At 29.1% G+C, this 19,476-nt stretch overlaps 2 protein-coding genes across 9 annotated transcripts; one reads left to right on the forward strand and one right to left on the reverse strand.

Annotated features, from left to right (window-relative positions):
* Positions 1-67: 67 nt before the first annotated feature.
* LOC107072413 (MAP kinase-activated protein kinase 2) lies at positions 68-15,386 on the forward strand. 7 transcript variants are annotated; one of them, XM_089173343.1, is made up of 10 exons: positions 2,151-2,168; positions 2,341-2,469; positions 3,730-4,036; positions 10,731-10,870; positions 10,954-11,018; positions 11,107-11,214; positions 11,294-11,392; positions 11,482-11,557; positions 11,653-11,863; positions 12,109-15,386. In XM_089173343.1, exons 2-10 carry the CDS (start codon positions 2,435-2,437, stop codon positions 12,346-12,348), a joined length of 1,281 nt encoding a protein of 426 aa, XP_089029469.1. In that variant the 5' UTR covers positions 2,151-2,168; positions 2,341-2,434; the 3' UTR covers positions 12,349-15,386. The 7 variants fall into 7 exon arrangements, 6 of the variants coding, with proteins under 6 accessions (XP_015187799.2, XP_015187800.1, XP_015187801.1 ...); XM_015332313.2 differs by lacking the exons at positions 2,151-2,168; positions 2,341-2,469 and adding an exon at positions 68-437; XM_015332314.2 differs by lacking the exons at positions 2,151-2,168; positions 2,341-2,469 and adding an exon at positions 313-450.
* On the reverse strand, positions 15,048-19,356 carry Edc3 (enhancer of mRNA-decapping protein 3). 2 transcript variants are annotated; one of them, XM_015332350.2, is made up of 6 exons: positions 19,233-19,356; positions 18,507-18,672; positions 18,178-18,428; positions 17,942-18,090; positions 17,583-17,843; positions 15,048-17,501 (listed from the first exon to the last, which is right to left on the reverse strand). In XM_015332350.2, exons 2-6 carry the CDS (start codon positions 18,662-18,664, stop codon positions 16,908-16,910), a joined length of 1,413 nt encoding a protein of 470 aa, XP_015187836.1. In that variant the 5' UTR covers positions 18,665-18,672; positions 19,233-19,356; the 3' UTR covers positions 15,048-16,907. The 2 variants fall into 2 exon arrangements, with proteins under 2 accessions (XP_015187836.1, XP_015187835.1); XM_015332349.2 differs by lacking the exon at positions 19,233-19,356 and adding an exon at positions 18,809-19,179.
* Between the last annotated feature and the right edge of the window lie 120 nt (positions 19,357-19,476).

Genomic DNA, 19,476 nt, shown 5'->3' on the forward strand with positions numbered 1-19,476 from the left:
GTATTTTATTAATATACCAAAGCTCGTTAAAATCCGTTCGGCCACATCCGTAATGTTTCCTTGATGAGTAAGTAGAAAGAGAAGGAAAAGAATGACGATAGTACGAGAAGGTAAAAATAATGAGGAGGAGGAGGAAGAGAAAGAGAGTCAAACTATTGAAAGAAAGGAACCTTACGATGTCTCAGTATAGATACGGCCCTGAGGCGTATGAGTCATATCCTAAGATTGCCTGTAGAGGCGCCTCGAAGGCCCGTTCCTTGTCGTACGCAGTCATCTCTCCCTCTCTCTCTCACACACACGCACACAGTCACCATTTTTATATGCGTGCGTTGTGCGTGCGTGCATGCATATGTACTTTGTGAATCGGTTTTTCGTGCTGCTAGAAGAGAGACCACTCCGAGAGCGTGGAGAGAGGTTGTGGTGTGTGCTTTCATGAGGTTTGCTTTTGAGGTTCGTCGTTTAATCGAAGGCTTACCGGTAGCAACGAGAATCACCGACGAATATCTTATCGTTCATCGTTCGTCGCGTATTATCATGAAAAGAAAAGTGTTCGATAAATTTTCATTTGTGACTCTCGTTGAAAGACATTATTAAAGGAGAACACGGAGAAAGATCAAGAAAATACAAAAGGGAGAGAGAGAGAGAGAGAGAGAGAGATATCACTTCGTGAAGCTTCATTTAATTATTTCTACGCGTGTTAGGTGGTAACCCCCCCTCCCCCCCCTTAGTTCTTCCTAAAAAGGATTTTTAAGGGTGAACGCGTGGTACAGGGTTGACGAACTGGTTTCTTATTAAAAAGAGAACAAGTAATATTCTTTTTCATCTGGTTAACGTCGTCAGTCGAATTTAACTTTCAAACGATAAAGAAAAAGAAAAAGAAAAAAAAAACTAACCAGAATAGAACGATGATAGTTGTGTTTGTGTTTTTGTGTTCGCACGCGTTTCATCGTTATAAATAAATCAATCGATCAATTAATTAATCGATTGATAAATAGATCGATCGATCAATCAAGGATAAGAAGAATAAGTGTGAATATAATCGTGAGTGTTTTTAAAAGCCCCCATCTGTTTAATCTTCGTCTATTGTTTTTCTACTTTTTTTTTTTTTTTTATTTATCTTAATTGATTCATTGTCAAATGGTGAAAAATGGTAATATGTATTATTTGAATTACGTTTCACAGAGAGAAAATAACGATTCGATTCGATTGAGTTTATCAAGAAGGGGGAAAAGATAAAACTACGATTAATACACTTCCTTTTAACCGTGGTTATGAAGTAACCACAACGACGAAATTAATTTCTTTTTTTTTTTCGCGGCAAATATCATTTTATTCAAAATCAAAGAGAATCATCATCTTTAAGGTAACAAAAAAAAACACGTAGTACAATATTTACGCTAAAAGTATGAGAAAAGAAAGAAGAGAAAATTAAACGAAAAAAAAAAGAAAAATAATTCGTCTTAACTATTATACTTTTAACTTTGAATTATTTTCATTCGAATCAAATTGTCATTTGGTAATTTCATTCGAAGTACATTCATTGTATAATATTTTAATACACATAATATAATAGTCTATGGACTCTCCGCATCGTGCAACCTCCTTCGCCATTCTGAATAATTTCGACGAAAGTGTCCTCTCGGTTAAGAGCGTGCTACATGGTGGGGGAAATATAAAAAGAGAAAAGAGTGCGATTGGAGGGAAGAAAAAGAAGGAATGAAAGAGATAGATAGATAGATAGATAGATAGATACAGAGGACAAAAACAATATACCTTTAAGCGGTATAATCGTTTTATCTTAACCATCAGATTTGTTCTGATAATTTGATAAACGTTTATGATCATCAAGAGGTTCTTGCATAACAGGATGATCACGAAAGCATCTTGCTCAGTCTCGTTTTCGAGTCGAGGAACGCGTCGTCGTCGTCGTCAATCCGAAAGAACACTTGTCGCGTTTGCGATGCGCGCGCATCATCTTTGCTACGACAAGTAGAAAGAGAGAAACGAGAGACACTGGCGGCTACTTTTTTTGTTTTTTTTTTGTTTGTTTCGTCCTTTTTTTCTTTTTCTTTTGAAATACTTTCCAACGAAAAGACCCGCGAATATCGTGCGCGCCAACTCGATCTGGCTCGATTTCTCTTTAGTTTTCAGCTTACATTAACTACACGGTTAATAATCCATTAGTTTAAAACTTTAAAACCATTAGTAATCAAACACGTTGGAAAAGCTTCCTTTTTTGATCGTTTCTCTAACTCTCTTTCTCTCACTTTCTCTGTGGGTGCGCGTGTGTTCGCGTGTTTTATTCCTTTCTCCGCTTATCCAGGGACGTGCATTTTCTAGAAGCTTTTGCTTTCGAGACAAGAAAACGCGGGATTTTCAAAATTGAGCTTTATTCATTTTCTCGAGAGATTATTTTTCCACTTACTACGCACACATGCCGAAGTCTGGTTCTAAGTGGAGATTCTGGAGGTCTCTTTTATTTATTATCCTTAATGTTTAAAGTTTTAATTATTTTCTCTAAAGCACAATTGATCTGGAACGTGAGAAGAGCAATAAAATTTCATTTATCGTATATCCGATCAATTTTATCGCCAAACATTTACGCGAGTATTGTGTATATACATCAATTTCGATATCTTTACGCACATGTATATTACATCCTACGATCGATATATCGTTCCTATATCGACCACAATGCCGCAACGTTGTTGAAACTATTGCTTTCTTATTGGTCGGTTCATTGTATCGTTGAAAAAACGCACCAATGGCGAACCGTCGTGCATCATTGCACTGCGGTTGGATCGAAGCCCGGCATTGTGTTATTATTTTTTTTTCTTTTAATGCTTTGCGCGCGTGTGTGTGTGTGTGTATTTTTTAATTTTCTTTTTATCATTTTAAGATTCTATCAAAAATAACTTTAATTAATAATTGAATGAAACAATCGAACGATTTTATTGTAATCGTTAATATAATCTTATTGCTATCATCATACTACCATGACTTGCATTTCTTTGAATTCTTTTTAACATTTTTCTATAATTTTTATCTAAAAATTACTAGAGTCTTTTAAAGAAAGTACAATTTATCGATCTTGTGGAAACGCGATACGTTTAATATAATATTTATGACAGTATGAATATTTAATCGTAAAGTAAAGATCGATAAATGAAAGGTATATTAAGAGATCGAATAGCTCACACTGGAAACGCTTATCGTACGATATGTTTATCCATTTATTCATTTATTCATTTACAATAGTATACTGCATTTGTTATGCACTATATGCTATTGTAAAATTGAACAAAAAAGTTGTAGAAGATCGTTAGGAAGCGTACGTCAAAACGAAGTTACGATTTATGACGTAATGACACTATCACTTTGCGCGCGCCATTACGAGTAAAAATCATTTAACGAGCCATAATAATATCTATAGGAAATACGCGTAATGCATTTATACGTTCATCTTGTTCGTTATATACGAGAGAGGATCTTTGTTAACCCATACGTTTGGAAATACTTCATTATCATATTACAATATGAATATCATTAATTAACGATCCTCCCTTCCTTCTCCTCCTCCTCCTCCTCCTTTTCTTATACCACTGAAAACGAATTACTCATCAATTAATCATTACACTTATTTGTTATTAAAGAATTATCTGTCTTAAACGCGTAACATTGCTATTTATGATCATGCACAACTAGCATGAATGATATTATATTTTGCAGAAAGCCAAAGAGGGCTCCAGTAGAACAAAAAAAGGAAGAGAAAGAGGAATCGAATAAGGGTAAACGTAAACACGAAGAGGAAGATAAGGATACGATAAATCATAAAAAGGCTGAGACTACTGGCACGAGTCAGGATTGCAAAAGAAAAATGATGGAGAATATGTTGCCTAAATGTGATGCGCGTCTTCCAAAAATGACCCCGATAACTGACGATTACGAGATCAGTAATCATGTTTTGGGTCTTGGTATTAATGGAAAGGTCGTACAGTGTTTCGATAGAAAGACTAGGGAAAAGTATGCCCTAAAGGTAAGAATGATTTTCATTTATATATCATTGCATTGAAATATTTTTCCTTTAATTACTACTAACATCATTACTGATAAAACAATTGCAGAAGTTTTATTCCAATATGTTGGATACTAATGTCCAAACATTATTCTTCTTTTAATTATACTAATAACAATCTTGAAGCTTCTTACATCTGTTCGCAATTTGTTCTACGTGTCGTACATATGTGTCTTTTTATTATTCTCTTTTTGTTATATCAGCAGTGTTGATAGTTTAAACGCACCGAGTTAAGATAGGATAGTCAAGAGATTTGTATATTCATTTTAACGACAGCCGCCAACTCTTTTAAGTTTGTTTAGTTTCTTTTCCTTATACCAAACGTTTGAAGAATCTAAATAATGAATACTTTGAAGACAAAAAAAATGAAGAAGATTTATATATATATAATGTACATATCACGACGTCACGTGATATAGGTAGGCATATATGCATATGTATATATATGAATATCACCCTACAACTCCGTCTATTTTTTAAACATCAAACCGACTAGGTTACGAAGGAAAGGATGATGCCACGTGTTTCCATTAGAGGCATTAAACCATTTTCTTTCTTTTTTTTTCTCTCATTTTGTACGTGTCTTTTTTCCCGTAAGAGCATCGATCCTATCTTGTCAATGCGCTCTTATGTTAGATATTCACTTATGCTACGAGGAGGAGGTGCGATCATCATCGACTAACGATATCCAACAAGCAAGTCCAGACCACGAGTCATCCTCTATTTATACCCAGTGATTTCCCATTCGGTTGGTATAACACGACGCTATACATTTACGTCTTATCCTTTTGTTTCCTTTATCATCCAAGATTCAAATATATATATGTATATATTGTCGATTCGTGCCAAACATGACGTGTTTTCTCAATATACGTCATGATATTTAATCAATATAGTTCTCTGATAAAATAAATGTTTCTCGATAAGAACGATTTAATATTGGGATAGTCACTAAACATAATGTCGTTGAAAGTTTTTACTTTTTTTTATATTATTTTAATTTGTATATTATAAAAAAGATGATCGGTAAGAAAAATTTATTATTTATTTAATTATTTGTTTAATCGAATATACTATTAACGTATATTTACGTTTTAATATGTTCTTATCATTTAATAAGAAAATATATATATTCGATTACAAATAATTATTATAATATATATGTTATAGATTTACATATTGTGCTTTGGAATTGAAAACTTCATTATAAATCATGAAATAACTAGTTCGAATATAAATGCAGCTGTTCAAGGCATTATTTCCACGGTCGTTATATATGAGTAAAGCGGTTGATCTCGAATAAAGATAATATATGTATATATATACATACATACATATAAAGTGCCGATGACCGATTACGCGAATCATGGAAAATACTCTCTTCGTACACGTGTTCTGCGTGCGATTCTTTATCCTATCGAGCACAATTTTACGAGTTTTAACACCGGTATTTCCTGCACCATTGCCTACACACTTTTTCTTTTTATTTTCTTTTCTTTTTTTATTTTTTCATTCCTTAAGATCGATTTCGTCATGGGTTGACGTCATGCGATACGAATTCTCGGAAAACACGTTACAAATAATAAAATAAATCTATCTTCAAATACTCGTTAATAAATAAATTGATTTTGGTGATTACATTACATTACATTAAAAGAAGAGATTTGTGTGAACATTTTCATAGAGAATTTGATACTAATTTATATGTTCATATTAGAAACGTTTTTACAAACATTATCTACGAAGATTATTATTTTCTTTTTATTTAATTTGTTTTAACTCACTGATTTTCGAGTGGTACGCGGAAATACGCGGTTCTTTTTGAAATAAAAATATAATTTATATTTATATTTATATAAATATATGAAATAAAGTTTTGAAAGCCCTCTTTTATGATACGATATTGTGTTAAGTCAAATTTATCGATGACTAATAAATTATCCATCATTTTCGCGAGTTTCGATTTTACTTTGTGATGACTTTAAAAGGAATACACACACACATATATATATATATATGTTTCAATGTAAAAAGGAATATTGGTTATTGAATTCTTTTTAATAGTTGCATAGGTTCGTTGTAGCGTATCAATAAGTCATAGATATAGTACATGTATTGGTGCTTAAACAACGTGATGATCTCATGCTATCCACCACCGAAATGGTTAAAATCCTGTTCCCAGTTATCATTCGGTTTCTCAATTGAAAATATTCCAAAGTCAAAAGGGGAATCCTATAAGATCACTGTGATAACAGACAACGTTCACGAGTTGCTAATTACCTAATTAATTCTATATATATTCTATATAAGCAATTGCTTAGAGTAAATAAGACGTAGAGTAATAAACTTATGAGCATGTGTAGCTATTGCAATAATATTTCATGGTGTGACTAAAAATGTCCCACCGTGTATTATACGGTGTATCAAAAAGGTAGGACACTTTTAATCCCACCGTGCTCCAAAGAGTTAAATCGTTTATTTACAACACGTTTGCTTTAGCGTTTATTTTTATGATCTGATTGATGTATTTTACATCCTGTATTTTACAGCTCAATTAATGCATTTACCAGAAAAAAAAAAAAAAAAAACTCTGGTTACTTGTCATTTATACACATAAATATCATCGTCGTTGTTAAATACGATAATTGACAATGACTCTAATAAGACATATAATGAATTGTATGAGATAAAAATATAGTTCTTAGTAATTGTTCTTCTTTCATTACTTTCTCGACAAAAATGATGAATATTTGCAAATATTTCAATACATGGTCAACGTTAAAAAAAAGAAAAAAAAGAAAGAAAGCGCGAAATTTAGAATCATTCGAATATAAATCATGTCTATATTTAATAACAAATATTTATACGTAGTAAACGTAAAGAAAAATGTGTGAAATAAGTTTGTTAATATCGTCTTTTGTGCCGTATCATGCACCGTCTGCAACCTACTTTTTTACTGTCAATTCGTCCTCGTTGATTGATACCCGGCTGTAAACCTTCAAACTGCCACCATTTAAAAACCGCATTATTGCGGTTTTACTTTTCGTTCTTTGCCTTGTGTAAAAACATTTTGCCATCTTGTTAAATGCTTCTATATTTATACTTTCTATATTTTATTATACCAAATTAAATCCAATCATATATACAAACAAAATATATTATTCAGTTTAATTTAACCTGTTAACCGGGCGGGGGGATGTATAAATACGTTAAACATATTTTTTACGTATTTTATATATAAATAAATGAAAAAAATATATAATTCGTAGTATTTTCATTTATTTTCAGCATAAATAATAATAAATAATAAATAATTAAAAAAGTTGTATAATTAAAAAGGAAATTCCCCGGTTAACAGGTTAATAAGAATCAGCATTTCAAATTTATATCCGTTGTATTATTTTCCTCAACATTTTATCAACATATTTTATAAATTCTAAATTCTAAATTTAAAAAAAAAGAAAAGGAAATCTCTCTTATTTAATAAATAAAATATTAAAAATAAATAAATAAAATCTAAGAAGAGCAGAGCCGGTTTTTATAGCCAAAAAAGCGAAAAGATTAAAGACCGTATTTAGAATTTACATTTTTCTTCCGTTGTCACGTGATTTGTTTTTCAATAAGTTTAAAAAAAAAACGCTGTATTTTTTTTTCTTAAAATTAATTATCTCAACGACGCTGTTTGTCATATTAATATTGCAGTTTTGTTCCATTGATTCAAACCGTCACGATATTAATCTTATTACGAAGACTTTGATCATTTTATGATCGACAGGTCTTGTCTATCTTTTTCTCTTTTTTTTGTTTTGTTTTAACTGTCGATGTTGTTCTCCTCTTTCGCATTTCCTTTTACAGCAACGAGAATGACTGAGTGATATTGGACATTGATGTTGGTCTAGTTTTACCCTTTGCACTCGATGCAATTTCATAGATCTTCCTATGTTTTTTTTGTTTTATTTTTTTTTTTAAGAAATATGTAAACAGAAATCGTGTTCTATTAAATAATTTGAAAATCAAGAATAATAATCATTGTAGAAATATCTATGTGTCTCATAAACTATTGACGATTTGATTGTGTATATAAATAGCAAGTGGTGTCGTATCTAAAGAACCGTGTAATAGTATTATTTCTATGCATAAGCATTTCATGATAATATTTTATTACAAACAAGTATTTAATTACATGTCTTCTCTATCACATTTAAAAAAAAAAAAAAAAAGAAAAAATAATAATAAACAGGTGTAAGAGATATAGTGAAACATCCTGTATAAACAGGTACAGGTATATGAATATATACTTTCTTAAGAAATATTCGATGAGAGTTCGATGGAAATGCGGAAGTTGGGAGTACAGTTATGAATACTTAAAAAGCCTGAAAATATCAAAGGTATTAGAATTATAGAGAAATAAAGAAGTGTATACGTGAGCAGGAGGTGTTAAACAGAATTTCATTAGTATCTCGAAATTTTCAATCGAAAAAAAAGAAAATATTTTCACCGTTCTGACTTGAAAAATTGATACTCAAGTTAAATGTTCATTATTTCTACATAATGCATTAGTTTTTTGTTTATATCATATACGATGTGAATGAAATACGGACGAAAGTCTTTTTCAACTTTCTTTCAAATTGAAAACGTAAAACGCTTTATAACCTTTGAATATTATTTTTAGATCAGGCACGCGATGAAAACGTTATGTTACAAACAAACGGGCGGTCAACCGCGTGATTTCTTATCACGTTTTATTTTTTGATTCGATGTTAAATATTTGTGAGTGAGTGAGTGAGTAGTAAAAAAAGAAAAACAGAGTGATGAATCTTTTTCTCCTTTTTTTTTTTTTTAATTTTTTTTTTTTTTTACTTTTTCTTTCTAGATCGTAAAAGTTCTCCTAGATTGTGTTACAAAATTAAATCGTATCGATAAATTATTGTGTCGACGAGAAATGTATAAATTAAAAGAAAAAAAAAGTTAAGTATATCCGTTTGTTTGCCAACATCTCGTAATTTATTATTTCCCTGTGTGTGTGTGTGTGGGTGTGTATGCTGCAATAATAGATTTTAATTAATAGAAAAATGATATCGTTCGTCTTATACTCGAATGACACACGATGTCAATTTTTCTCACAATCGGTATTATAGTTCACGTTCCGATCCTCGTTATTTCAAGTCTCATTACTTAATAAGCAAACGTTGCCAGTGACACACACACACACACGCATACACATACATACATCGTGATATATATTTAGAAATACATTGGTATTTAACAATGTTAAGTTTTCACATAGATCATTTAATCAACATTACGAGAAGACGTTAAATCTTGAACGATTTTACAACTGGGGTTTCTCTATTTAACATTGAAATCATTCAATTGATTAAAAATTGAATAAATTGAATAAATTGAAAAATTAAAGTAAATTTAGTAAAGTAAGCTCTATTTGATCGTTTTGAAAATTAATAAAACAACTTTAAGTGTAATAAAATAACTTTAATGATTTCTTTTAAGTGATCATTAAAAGTTTAATGAATAAGGAAATTCTTATAATGAACGAACTTTATAAGAAAACGTTAAAACATTAACTGTATTTTCATTTGAATGTATAAATTTGATCATTAACGTAAAAATAAAAATGAACAATCGTGAATTTAACAAATCTACACTTATGAAAATTATTCAAAGTTTTCTGCGTAGATAACATTTTCTTGATATACAAAGAAAAACAAGAAGAAGTACAAAGTCAACGTTACGAAGTATAAGTGGAATGTTGTTTCCTGCGCGTACACACACACACATACACATTTCATCGAGTTTCATATATATATACATATATATATAAGCGTATTCTTAGTTCCTTCGAATGTGTGAATTACATTTGCATGCATTTTTCATAGACACATGTCATAAGTGGAAAAACGTATCACATACTTACAGATTTTTAACATAGATCACAGGTGCGTGTCATTTAGTGTTGGTTCCAAAAAAGTTCTCGAAATTATTTTAATATCATTCAAATACTATATATATATACATACATGTAATCTCAGCATCTTATATAATTAAATATTATTTATTTAAATATTTTTTACATTTAGAAGAAATTAACAAAGTTGGATTAGTCATCGCAAATAAAAACTACTCGTCGTATCTTTGTCGATGATTTCTATTTTTTCTTTTTTTTTTTTTTTTTAAAACCATTTAATCTCTTTGTACACCCCGTCGATTTAATTTACTTTAGTGATACGCGTATACGCGTATGTATTGCGTGCATATACGTGTGTAAAGTCGTCATTTATCAATTTGGATGTTTGTTTACTCTCATTTTTTCACCTTCGCATCTTTAAGTTTTTACACTCTTTGGTTTGTTGGAAATAGTTAAAATAGAAGAGAAGATAAAAAATTACTTCTACCGAGAAAAGAATTCTTTCTGCTGGTGACGTAGATGTTTCTAATAAATAGAGTACGGCACGAGGCGTGTTTGAGAAAAGTATTTTTCTTTTTTTTTTTATCTCTTCCTTCTTCTTTCAAATTTCCAGAAGTTTTAATATGAATCACATCAAAGATGTTAAACACATAATAGAATAATCTTACTAATGTATAAGTATTAAATTTCTCGAGTGTGTTATAACATAGAGAATATTTTATTAATTTCTAGGTTTTACATGACTGTGTCAAAGCAAGAAGAGAAGTAGAATTACATTGGAGAGCATCCAATTGCAGACACATAGTTCAAGTAAAAGATGTATATGAAAATTCGTATAGTGGCAACAAATGCTTACTTGTGGTAATGGAATGGTGAGTAACAATTTTTAATTGGATTATTTCATTGAATCCTATGAAAAATTGTTCATTTATTATAATTGTTTTTATCTGTCTAGCATGGAAGGTGGCGAATTATTTCAAAGGATTCAAGATCGGCAAGACTGTGCTTTTACGGAAAGAGGTAAAAATGCAATTTCACCATTTTTTGTCTTCCTTCGTTTCTTTTCTCTTTTTTTACGATAACGTGAATATTATTTAAATATTTACAGAAGCTGCACAAATAATGTACGAAATATGTGTTGCGGTGAAACATCTGCACGATATGAATATTGCTCACAGAGATCTCAAACCGGAAAATCTTTTGTATTCAAAGCCAGGTAAATGAAAAATCATGTGTACATTATTTTATCCCTGTCTCCTTTGTTAAATGTCAATTAATTTCATTATTTTTTATAGATAAAACGGGAATTTTAAAATTAACCGATTTTGGATTTGCCAAAGAAACACATATGAAAGATAATTTACAGACACCTTGTTATACGCCATATTATGTTGGTAAATATTCTTTTTCTTTTATTATTATTATTATATAATAATAATGTCTTCTTATTACTAACAAATAAATTATTTTGGAAATATTTTAGCTCCAGAAGTTCTGGGACCAGAAAAATACGATAAAAGTTGCGATATTTGGTCGCTCGGTGTAATAATGTATATACTGTAAGTGAATTTCATAATTAAACAATAAGACAAATTTGTCAATGTTTATCGGATTATTCAATGATTTCTATAAAAATTGTTTATAAAATTCACAGGTTGTGCGGCTTTCCACCGTTTTATAGTAATCACGGTTTAGCGATATCACCTGGAATGAAAAAAAGAATTCGTTTGGGTCAATATGATTTTCCTTCTCCAGAATGGTCAAATGTAAATGTACAAGCTCGTGATCTCATAAAAGGAATGTTATGCACGGATCCGGCGCAAAGATTGCAAATAGACGAAGTGATGCGCAATAAATGGATTGCCGTATGTTGAATTATCTAATTTCATTTGAAACGATTGATCTGATAATTATAAAAGTACTTTCAAGTTATTTGAGATATTTCATCATTAACATTTAAACCATTTGTCAAGAATAAACAATTAAAAAATATTTTATAAAATTCAATGTCAAATATAAAAATACATCGAGACGAAAATAATATGAATGAAACTACTTTTACAATCATCTACAGAATAAATAAAAAGATATATTGTTTTTTTTTTTATAGAAATACACAGAAGTGCCTCCTACACCATTGCACACTGGTCGTGTATTAAGAGAAGGTGAAGAACTTTGGCCCGAAGTACAAGAAGAAATGACCCGTTCGTTAGCTACAATGCGGGTGGATTATGATACCGCAAATCTTAAACAACTCGATCATAGCAACAATCCATTATTAAACAAACGTAGACGCGCTAAACAAGCAAGCGCTATTCCAGCAACCGCTAATCCTACACCAGCTTCCTAGGAGAATGTTTTACGAGCCAGACAAAACTGGCAACTTTTGATACGCAGATGCATTAGATATAGCATTATTACAATGCGGATTGTTTTTTGACGACTTGCATCATCATGCAAAGGAAACAAACTTGCAAAGTAGATAACTATTATAAAAGAAGCCAATTGTGTGCATATGAGTGCACATGCATCTATACATGAAGGATTACATGCTGGCTGCGTTGTTCTTCTAATGTTTTGTTTTAAACAATTGTACAATTTGTAATATATATATATATTTTATTTATTATTATTATTATTATTAACAATGTGAAATAACTGGAAAAATTTATTAATTACAGACGTAACAAGCGTTAATATTATTTTTCATTAAACAATAACAGCATGTATCCTTCATATTCGTACATAATTTGCTTTAATTATTTATCAATATTTTAAAAAATGGATTTAACACAAACATTTTACGGCCTGATGAAAATTATTTTTTTAAATATAACAATACCATTAATATAATCAATGAAAAGAGAAGTTATACAAGTAAAAGGAAAATAACAAAATGATATACAATATAATAATACTTGCTGAAGAAATGATAGGTATACCTACATCTTATTTCATTTGATAAACATTTTTCTAACGATCTATTTAGACGATATAACATCAACGATATATACATATACATATACATATATATATATATATTGATTGTTGAAACTTAGTACAAATTATTCAATTTTATAAATACTTTTTTTTCTAGAGAACAATAATCTTCACAGTGGCCTAATCATATATTCTGAAAAAAAGCTTTGAATGATTGAATGTTAGACGACGAGAGTATTAGAAGGAGCACAAATTTGTTAACAGTGAATATTTATACTCGTAAGAAATGACATTTGAAAAATATATATATATATATGTAGTAATCATGGTATAATATACACCCAAGCATATATATCTTTGAAAATGGAATTTTACGTAGTATAGAAGTACAGCAAGAATTGACATCACGTTCATTTTAAGCCGTCCAAACTACAGAGTATACTAGAAACAGGAAATAAAATAATATCTAATTAGATATCGTTAATATTATATCGCTTTCGTATGAAATTATTTATTATGATTGTTAAATGATATCACAAAGTGATATACTAACGAGATTCTAGGAAGAAGTATTCACTGAATGGTTTCAAAATTAATATGACAATTTGATAAATGAATTAATTAGTTTACTTAAACGTTTCGCACACTGGTCTTTGTATTATTAAACATTTTACTATTCCATGAATATTTTTGCCTGATATTTTAGACTACTAAGTATGAAGTGTTCGAATTTTTTACAGTAATTCGGACAATTTATACGTAATAACATTATCTATATATATATATATATGTACACACAAGAGTTTAGTGTTCCTCTTTGACATTTCATTGAAGTTTTAAGAAGTATTGTGTTGAGAGAAATATATTAGAACAATTATAAATAATAGAATTATATAAAATATAATAGTTTGAAGAGTATATTTTTACCAATATATTGAAATAAACAACAAATTACTTGAAATGTATTAATCATAATGTTGGTACACGAATATACTTAGAAATGAAAAAAAAAAAAGAAAGAAAAACAAGAAAATATTGATCAAATAAAACTATTCACACTCGATTATAACGAATGACTTGTGAGTGGTGTCTATATAGATTTGATTATATTTTATATAAATAAATTTAGTATAAAGTTTTAGAGAAAATGTTCAATATATATTATCAATCAATAATAATTAAATATAAAGAAACAGAGTATAGAACAAACTGTTTATTTAGAAGTGACTGATATCTATTTAAACAAAAAATTGTAAATATTCTCTAGGGTATATATGAAATTTGTAGTTGACAAAACGAATCGTATATCATTCATTTGTAGAATTTATCTAGATTGGTGCTATGTTTTCAAATATTATATAAAGATATTTTTTAAAAATTATAGACAATTGTCAGTAAAAAGCTTTATTAAAACCCTTTCGCCACGGACATGTTTTCTGCGTCGCTACTGCACTTTATTTTGAATAATTTTGTTGTTGATATTAATAATTTTTAATTAAAAAGAAACAAAACATTAAAATTACATGTACAGTGTGGGATATTTGATGTGCTATAACTGCATATGTTCGTCGTATGTAAAATACGGGGCATTTTATGGAAAGCCACTATAGTGGGCTCGTAGTACCTTTAGTGGTATCTTACGGAGGGCCACTATAGTAGCTTGTAGTAGCGAAAGGGTTAATAAGACTGGTAATGACATATGAAGTTATTGATATCATAATTATACTGGCCTTATAAACAATTGTTCTAAATTAAACGTCTATTCTCAATCATATAGTTTTTGCAGTTATAAGAAGAATAGCGAATTGGATAAATAAAAATGATATTTTTATAATAAATAAATTGATTCGACATGCATTTATAAAACTTGACAATAAAAATGTGAATGGTCTCTTATAGAATTATTTCATTTTATTAAAATTTAATTAATTATTATTATTATTATTATTAAATAAAAATCAATCTGAATATCAAATTAAACGAATGAAATATTTATAACACAATTAATATTTCGAAAAGTTATTATTCATTTAATTTAAATATAATTCAGGTAATGTGTGATTCATGCACCTAATACTATTTTTATCTTCACACTCATTGAAGTCTTAATTTTATCTTCTTTTTTTTTTTTTTTTTTTTTTTGAAGGCCATCAACAACTCGAGTAACAATCATGCACCGATATACAGTAATACACTGTTTTCTGTAGATAGAAGTATTTTCTTATATTAAAAATTTGTCTTGAAATATGCGTGAATAATTATGCATAGATAATTTCTAATATTTTGATCACAAATTTATATGACCAATATCACACAGGAATATACACACTGTAAGTACTTACATTAATTATTGTTAAAAGTACTTGCATCTTAATGAGAAATGATTCGTTAAATCTACGTGTTTGAAAATAAAAAGGAGAAAAGAAAAGAAAAGAAAAGAAAAATAAAAATGAAAATATGTTGAAATAAAAAGTTATACAAAATTATATAAATAAAATAAATTTGTAGAAACATAAAAATTTATTCCTTTGCCTAGTTTACTATTATTACTGTTATTATTATTTACTCAAGTAAAGTAGCTTAATTTATACACCTAATTAGAAATATGTAGAACTTAATTAACAAGATTTACCACGAGAAACATAATTAAATATATTCTACTTACTAATTTATCGTTTATAGCGTTACGATCCGTTATGTCTTAAATGTAGAATAAATTTAAGAATATACAAGCAGGTATAAAAAATATGAATAAATTACTTACAATTATAATTAAAATGAGTTGCATACTGAATGTTTATAATAAACAGTCGTACAAAGTGCAATATCGCATTTTGTAATGATCGATTCTTCGCACAAGTATATTATCATGTAGAAAATGCACATTAATTAGTTTATTCATAATACCTTTGAAATTAGTATTTTCTATAAGTACGAATGATTCTTCTTCTTCTTCTTTTTTTTTTTTTCCTTCTTTTACATACATCAACGATTGTAAAAAATGTTAAATATATTGAAATTCTTTGAATTTAATTAATTATATTTATTTTAAAAATGAAAAGGGAATATATGATGAGCCTAATTGGATATTTTCATAAACAATATAATGCATTTATAATCCTATTATAATAATTGTGCACATAGTATTTTTTTTTTTTTGTAATATACGATAAGATAAATCTAATGCCTAGTTAGAGAAAAATACGTTGAGAAAGTAAACTTTGACTATATAGAGAAAAAGAGAAATATTTTCTTATGTAGATATACTTTTTGAATTCAATAATACATATCAAAAAACATGCTAATCAAATGAACAATGATGCGATAGATTTCACAGAAATCAATAATTATTGTAAAAATAAATTTGAATAATCTCCCAAAAAGAAAAAGAAAGGACCTAATAATGTTCATTCAGTAATTACAATTTTGATTAATAATCAAATAGATCATTTCAAAAGAATATCTAATACATATTAAAATATTACAATTTTGTGTTCACTGATTGTTATAACTATTATCGTACATACTACGTGCCCTTGCTATTATCCCATTTACAAAGCTTTACCAGCATATAACTCAAATGCAATTATATGATTTAATTTACAGCATTAATTATGCTTATATTTTTGTCCAATTATATAAATTTGATTATTTTAATATTATAAATGTATGATGTATCAATAAATATATTGTTCTATTAAAACATATCAAATATATCATCCTCAATGTAATATGTAATATGTAAGCTGTGGATTTAGCAAATGCTTACGAAAAACTATAATTTACATAGTAAATGTCACAACATGTTATGCTTTTTTAATACGAGAATAACATCCTCTGTCCCTAAAGTACGTTTCTGTGACATGGTATACCTATTTCAATTGTATACAATGCTAAAGAACAAAATCAGTAGAACTTTTAAAATCTGAAGATATTGTTTGTAGAATCAACATATTGATTAAAAATTTGCTAGGAATCATTGGAATGCAAAGGAATGACAAATTTTGGTCCAAAAGGAGACCTATAGGTAATTCCAACATCAGAATAAACTTTGTTCGGTAGAGCAAGATTACAAAGATATAATCTACCATTGTCAAGACTGTGAGATAGCGGTAATGCACCGACTAAACTAAATTTACTTATAATTCCTGGTGTACCTGTAGATGGTGGTTCAATAGCTAAAATAAGTGCTCTGTTATTATTTGCCCATAGAGTTACTGGAGTAAACATTTTCGAAGAATTTTCATCGCACAATGCAACAAGAATTAAATCTACGACAGAGGGTAAGTTTTTAACTTTAGTTTCTACTTTGTTTTCTGTCAATCTATAAAGTGATAATTCTTGTAGAAGAAATACGTCTTCGGAATTTTCGACAAATACGATTGTTTTAACACCATGACTAGATAATTGTCGTGCGCAATTAACACCAGCAGCTCCCGATCTGTTTGGCCCACAAAGTGCTACAACGGTTGGCCATTGATGAGCATTATTTGGATTAAGTCTGTGTCCTCCGCCAAGAAGTTGTAGAATAATTTCTGCTCCTGCACGTCCAAGAAGTTCTACCTACAGGTGGTATAGGTATAGTTTACATGAATTTACAAATTTCATATAACTATTGTAATATCATTCAAACTTCCTTCATACCCTTCGTTCCCAACTAATACCGAGTCGATCTGCTGCACCAATTAATTGACGATGAAGATCAAGAGTGATACTCGGAATTACTAGGCCATCATCGGTAACATATTCTTTTTCACCGGTCGCAGGTACAACTATCTGCCTAAAGGCTGTAGGTTCCGAAACAATGATATTCTCATCGTGACGATATTTACCACCTAAGCCTCTATTATTTTCTGACTGCCTAACGATATCTGGCTTAAGTGAATTTATTTCCTGCCACACAGCCTACAAAATTATTATTATTATTATTATTATTATTATTATTATTACTATTTTGGAATAATTAACTGATTAGCCTAAAAGATAAAGACTTTAACACAAACCTCTTTGTTAAATAATGCTAAGTTTTTTTCAAAATCGAAATCTTGGCTCAAGGATTGATCAATAGGAGTACCAAAGGTATGCTCATCTCTTTCAAGTGCTCTTTGTCTATGAGTAAGTCTTTTCTGAGTTGGCTTACAATTAGCTTCAGCTGTAGGAATTATTGAATGTTTATTAATATTGTTAAATTTCAATAATACGCGTAACGCTTAAAACCTTATAAAAAAATATAATATACTTGATCCCATTTTGCCATTAGTTGCAAGTTCAGATTGTTGCTGCTGTGCCGGTTCAACAGATTTTCTAACATTTGATGATGTTTGCGTTCCACCGGAATGAGTAGAAGGTGGTACACTTTCAGAAAATGATCGACCAGCTCTTTTGGCTATTGGTCTTTTAACCGTTACTTTACTTTGCTGCGGCATATCATTAATACTGGAGCTAGTTTCTTTGGTAGAAATGATTTCCACATTGATTATATCCTTAACACTACAATCAAATAATGCGATAATACAATATGGGCTTAATTAGAAACTTGTAATGAGCACACATCCGTTAGAGACTTACTTTAAACTAACTACAGACGAAGTATGCGGCACACCGTTACAGAAAGCCTTTGAAAGTGTCACACTTTGTTTATTTAAATCTATTATTTGACCCTGATAAATACCAAGATCATCTACACATGTGACAGAAACTGTACACCCAACAAATTGTTCTGACATTTTTCCAACTGTAAAATAAATATTTGGAATTTTAAATGAATACCATTACAAATTGGTATGATGATTAATTATTTTCATTATTTCTATTGGTTTTATTTAGAAAAACAATAAAAAATGTTAAAATGTTATTTGTATTGGACGTACCGTCAATTAAAATTAATAAATATGGTTAAGGATACAACACAGACTGCTCACACAAATAATCACATAGAACTTTGAACTTTTTACTAATTCTTCTTCAATCCTATAAGCTAAATACCGCCAAATTTAATTTAATTAATTTTTTTCAAGTTTCATTAATAGCAAATTATTTTGGAATTATAAATTGTTCGTCTAGCGAATAAAATACACGTAATACACGAATATATATGATAAGATAACTTTCCCGAAATATTATTCCAACCTTCTTTTGGACAAGTCAAACAAACACATACACATTTGATCAAACAATTACAAAGTATACAACGATTTTAATAATTAAACTAAATAAAACGTATAAATTTACAAATATATTAAAAAAATAATCTATTACTTTTAATCGTTTAAAGAAAATCAAATTATTGCTTACCTTACATATATTTGAAAAACTAAATTCATTGGCTACTTCTACTCGTTCCAAACATAGTTTACAAAAGATATTAGAATGGACACCGACAAACTAGATTTAACAGCGTCATCTACGAATTCAAATATTACTTTTATTTACATATCAATTTATTATTATTTAATTAATTAAAAAATTCAAGCAAAAACAATATTAATCTATTTTAAAATTAAAAACAAATAAAACATCTATTTTATTGGATTTTGAT

The sequence above is a fragment of the Polistes dominula genome, unplaced genomic scaffold, assembly GCF_049000335.1.
Source record: "Polistes dominula isolate Pdom_NZ unplaced genomic scaffold, Pdom_raw_medaka scaffold_35, whole genome shotgun sequence".
NCBI lineage: Eukaryota > Metazoa > Arthropoda > Insecta > Hymenoptera > Vespidae > Polistes > Polistes dominula.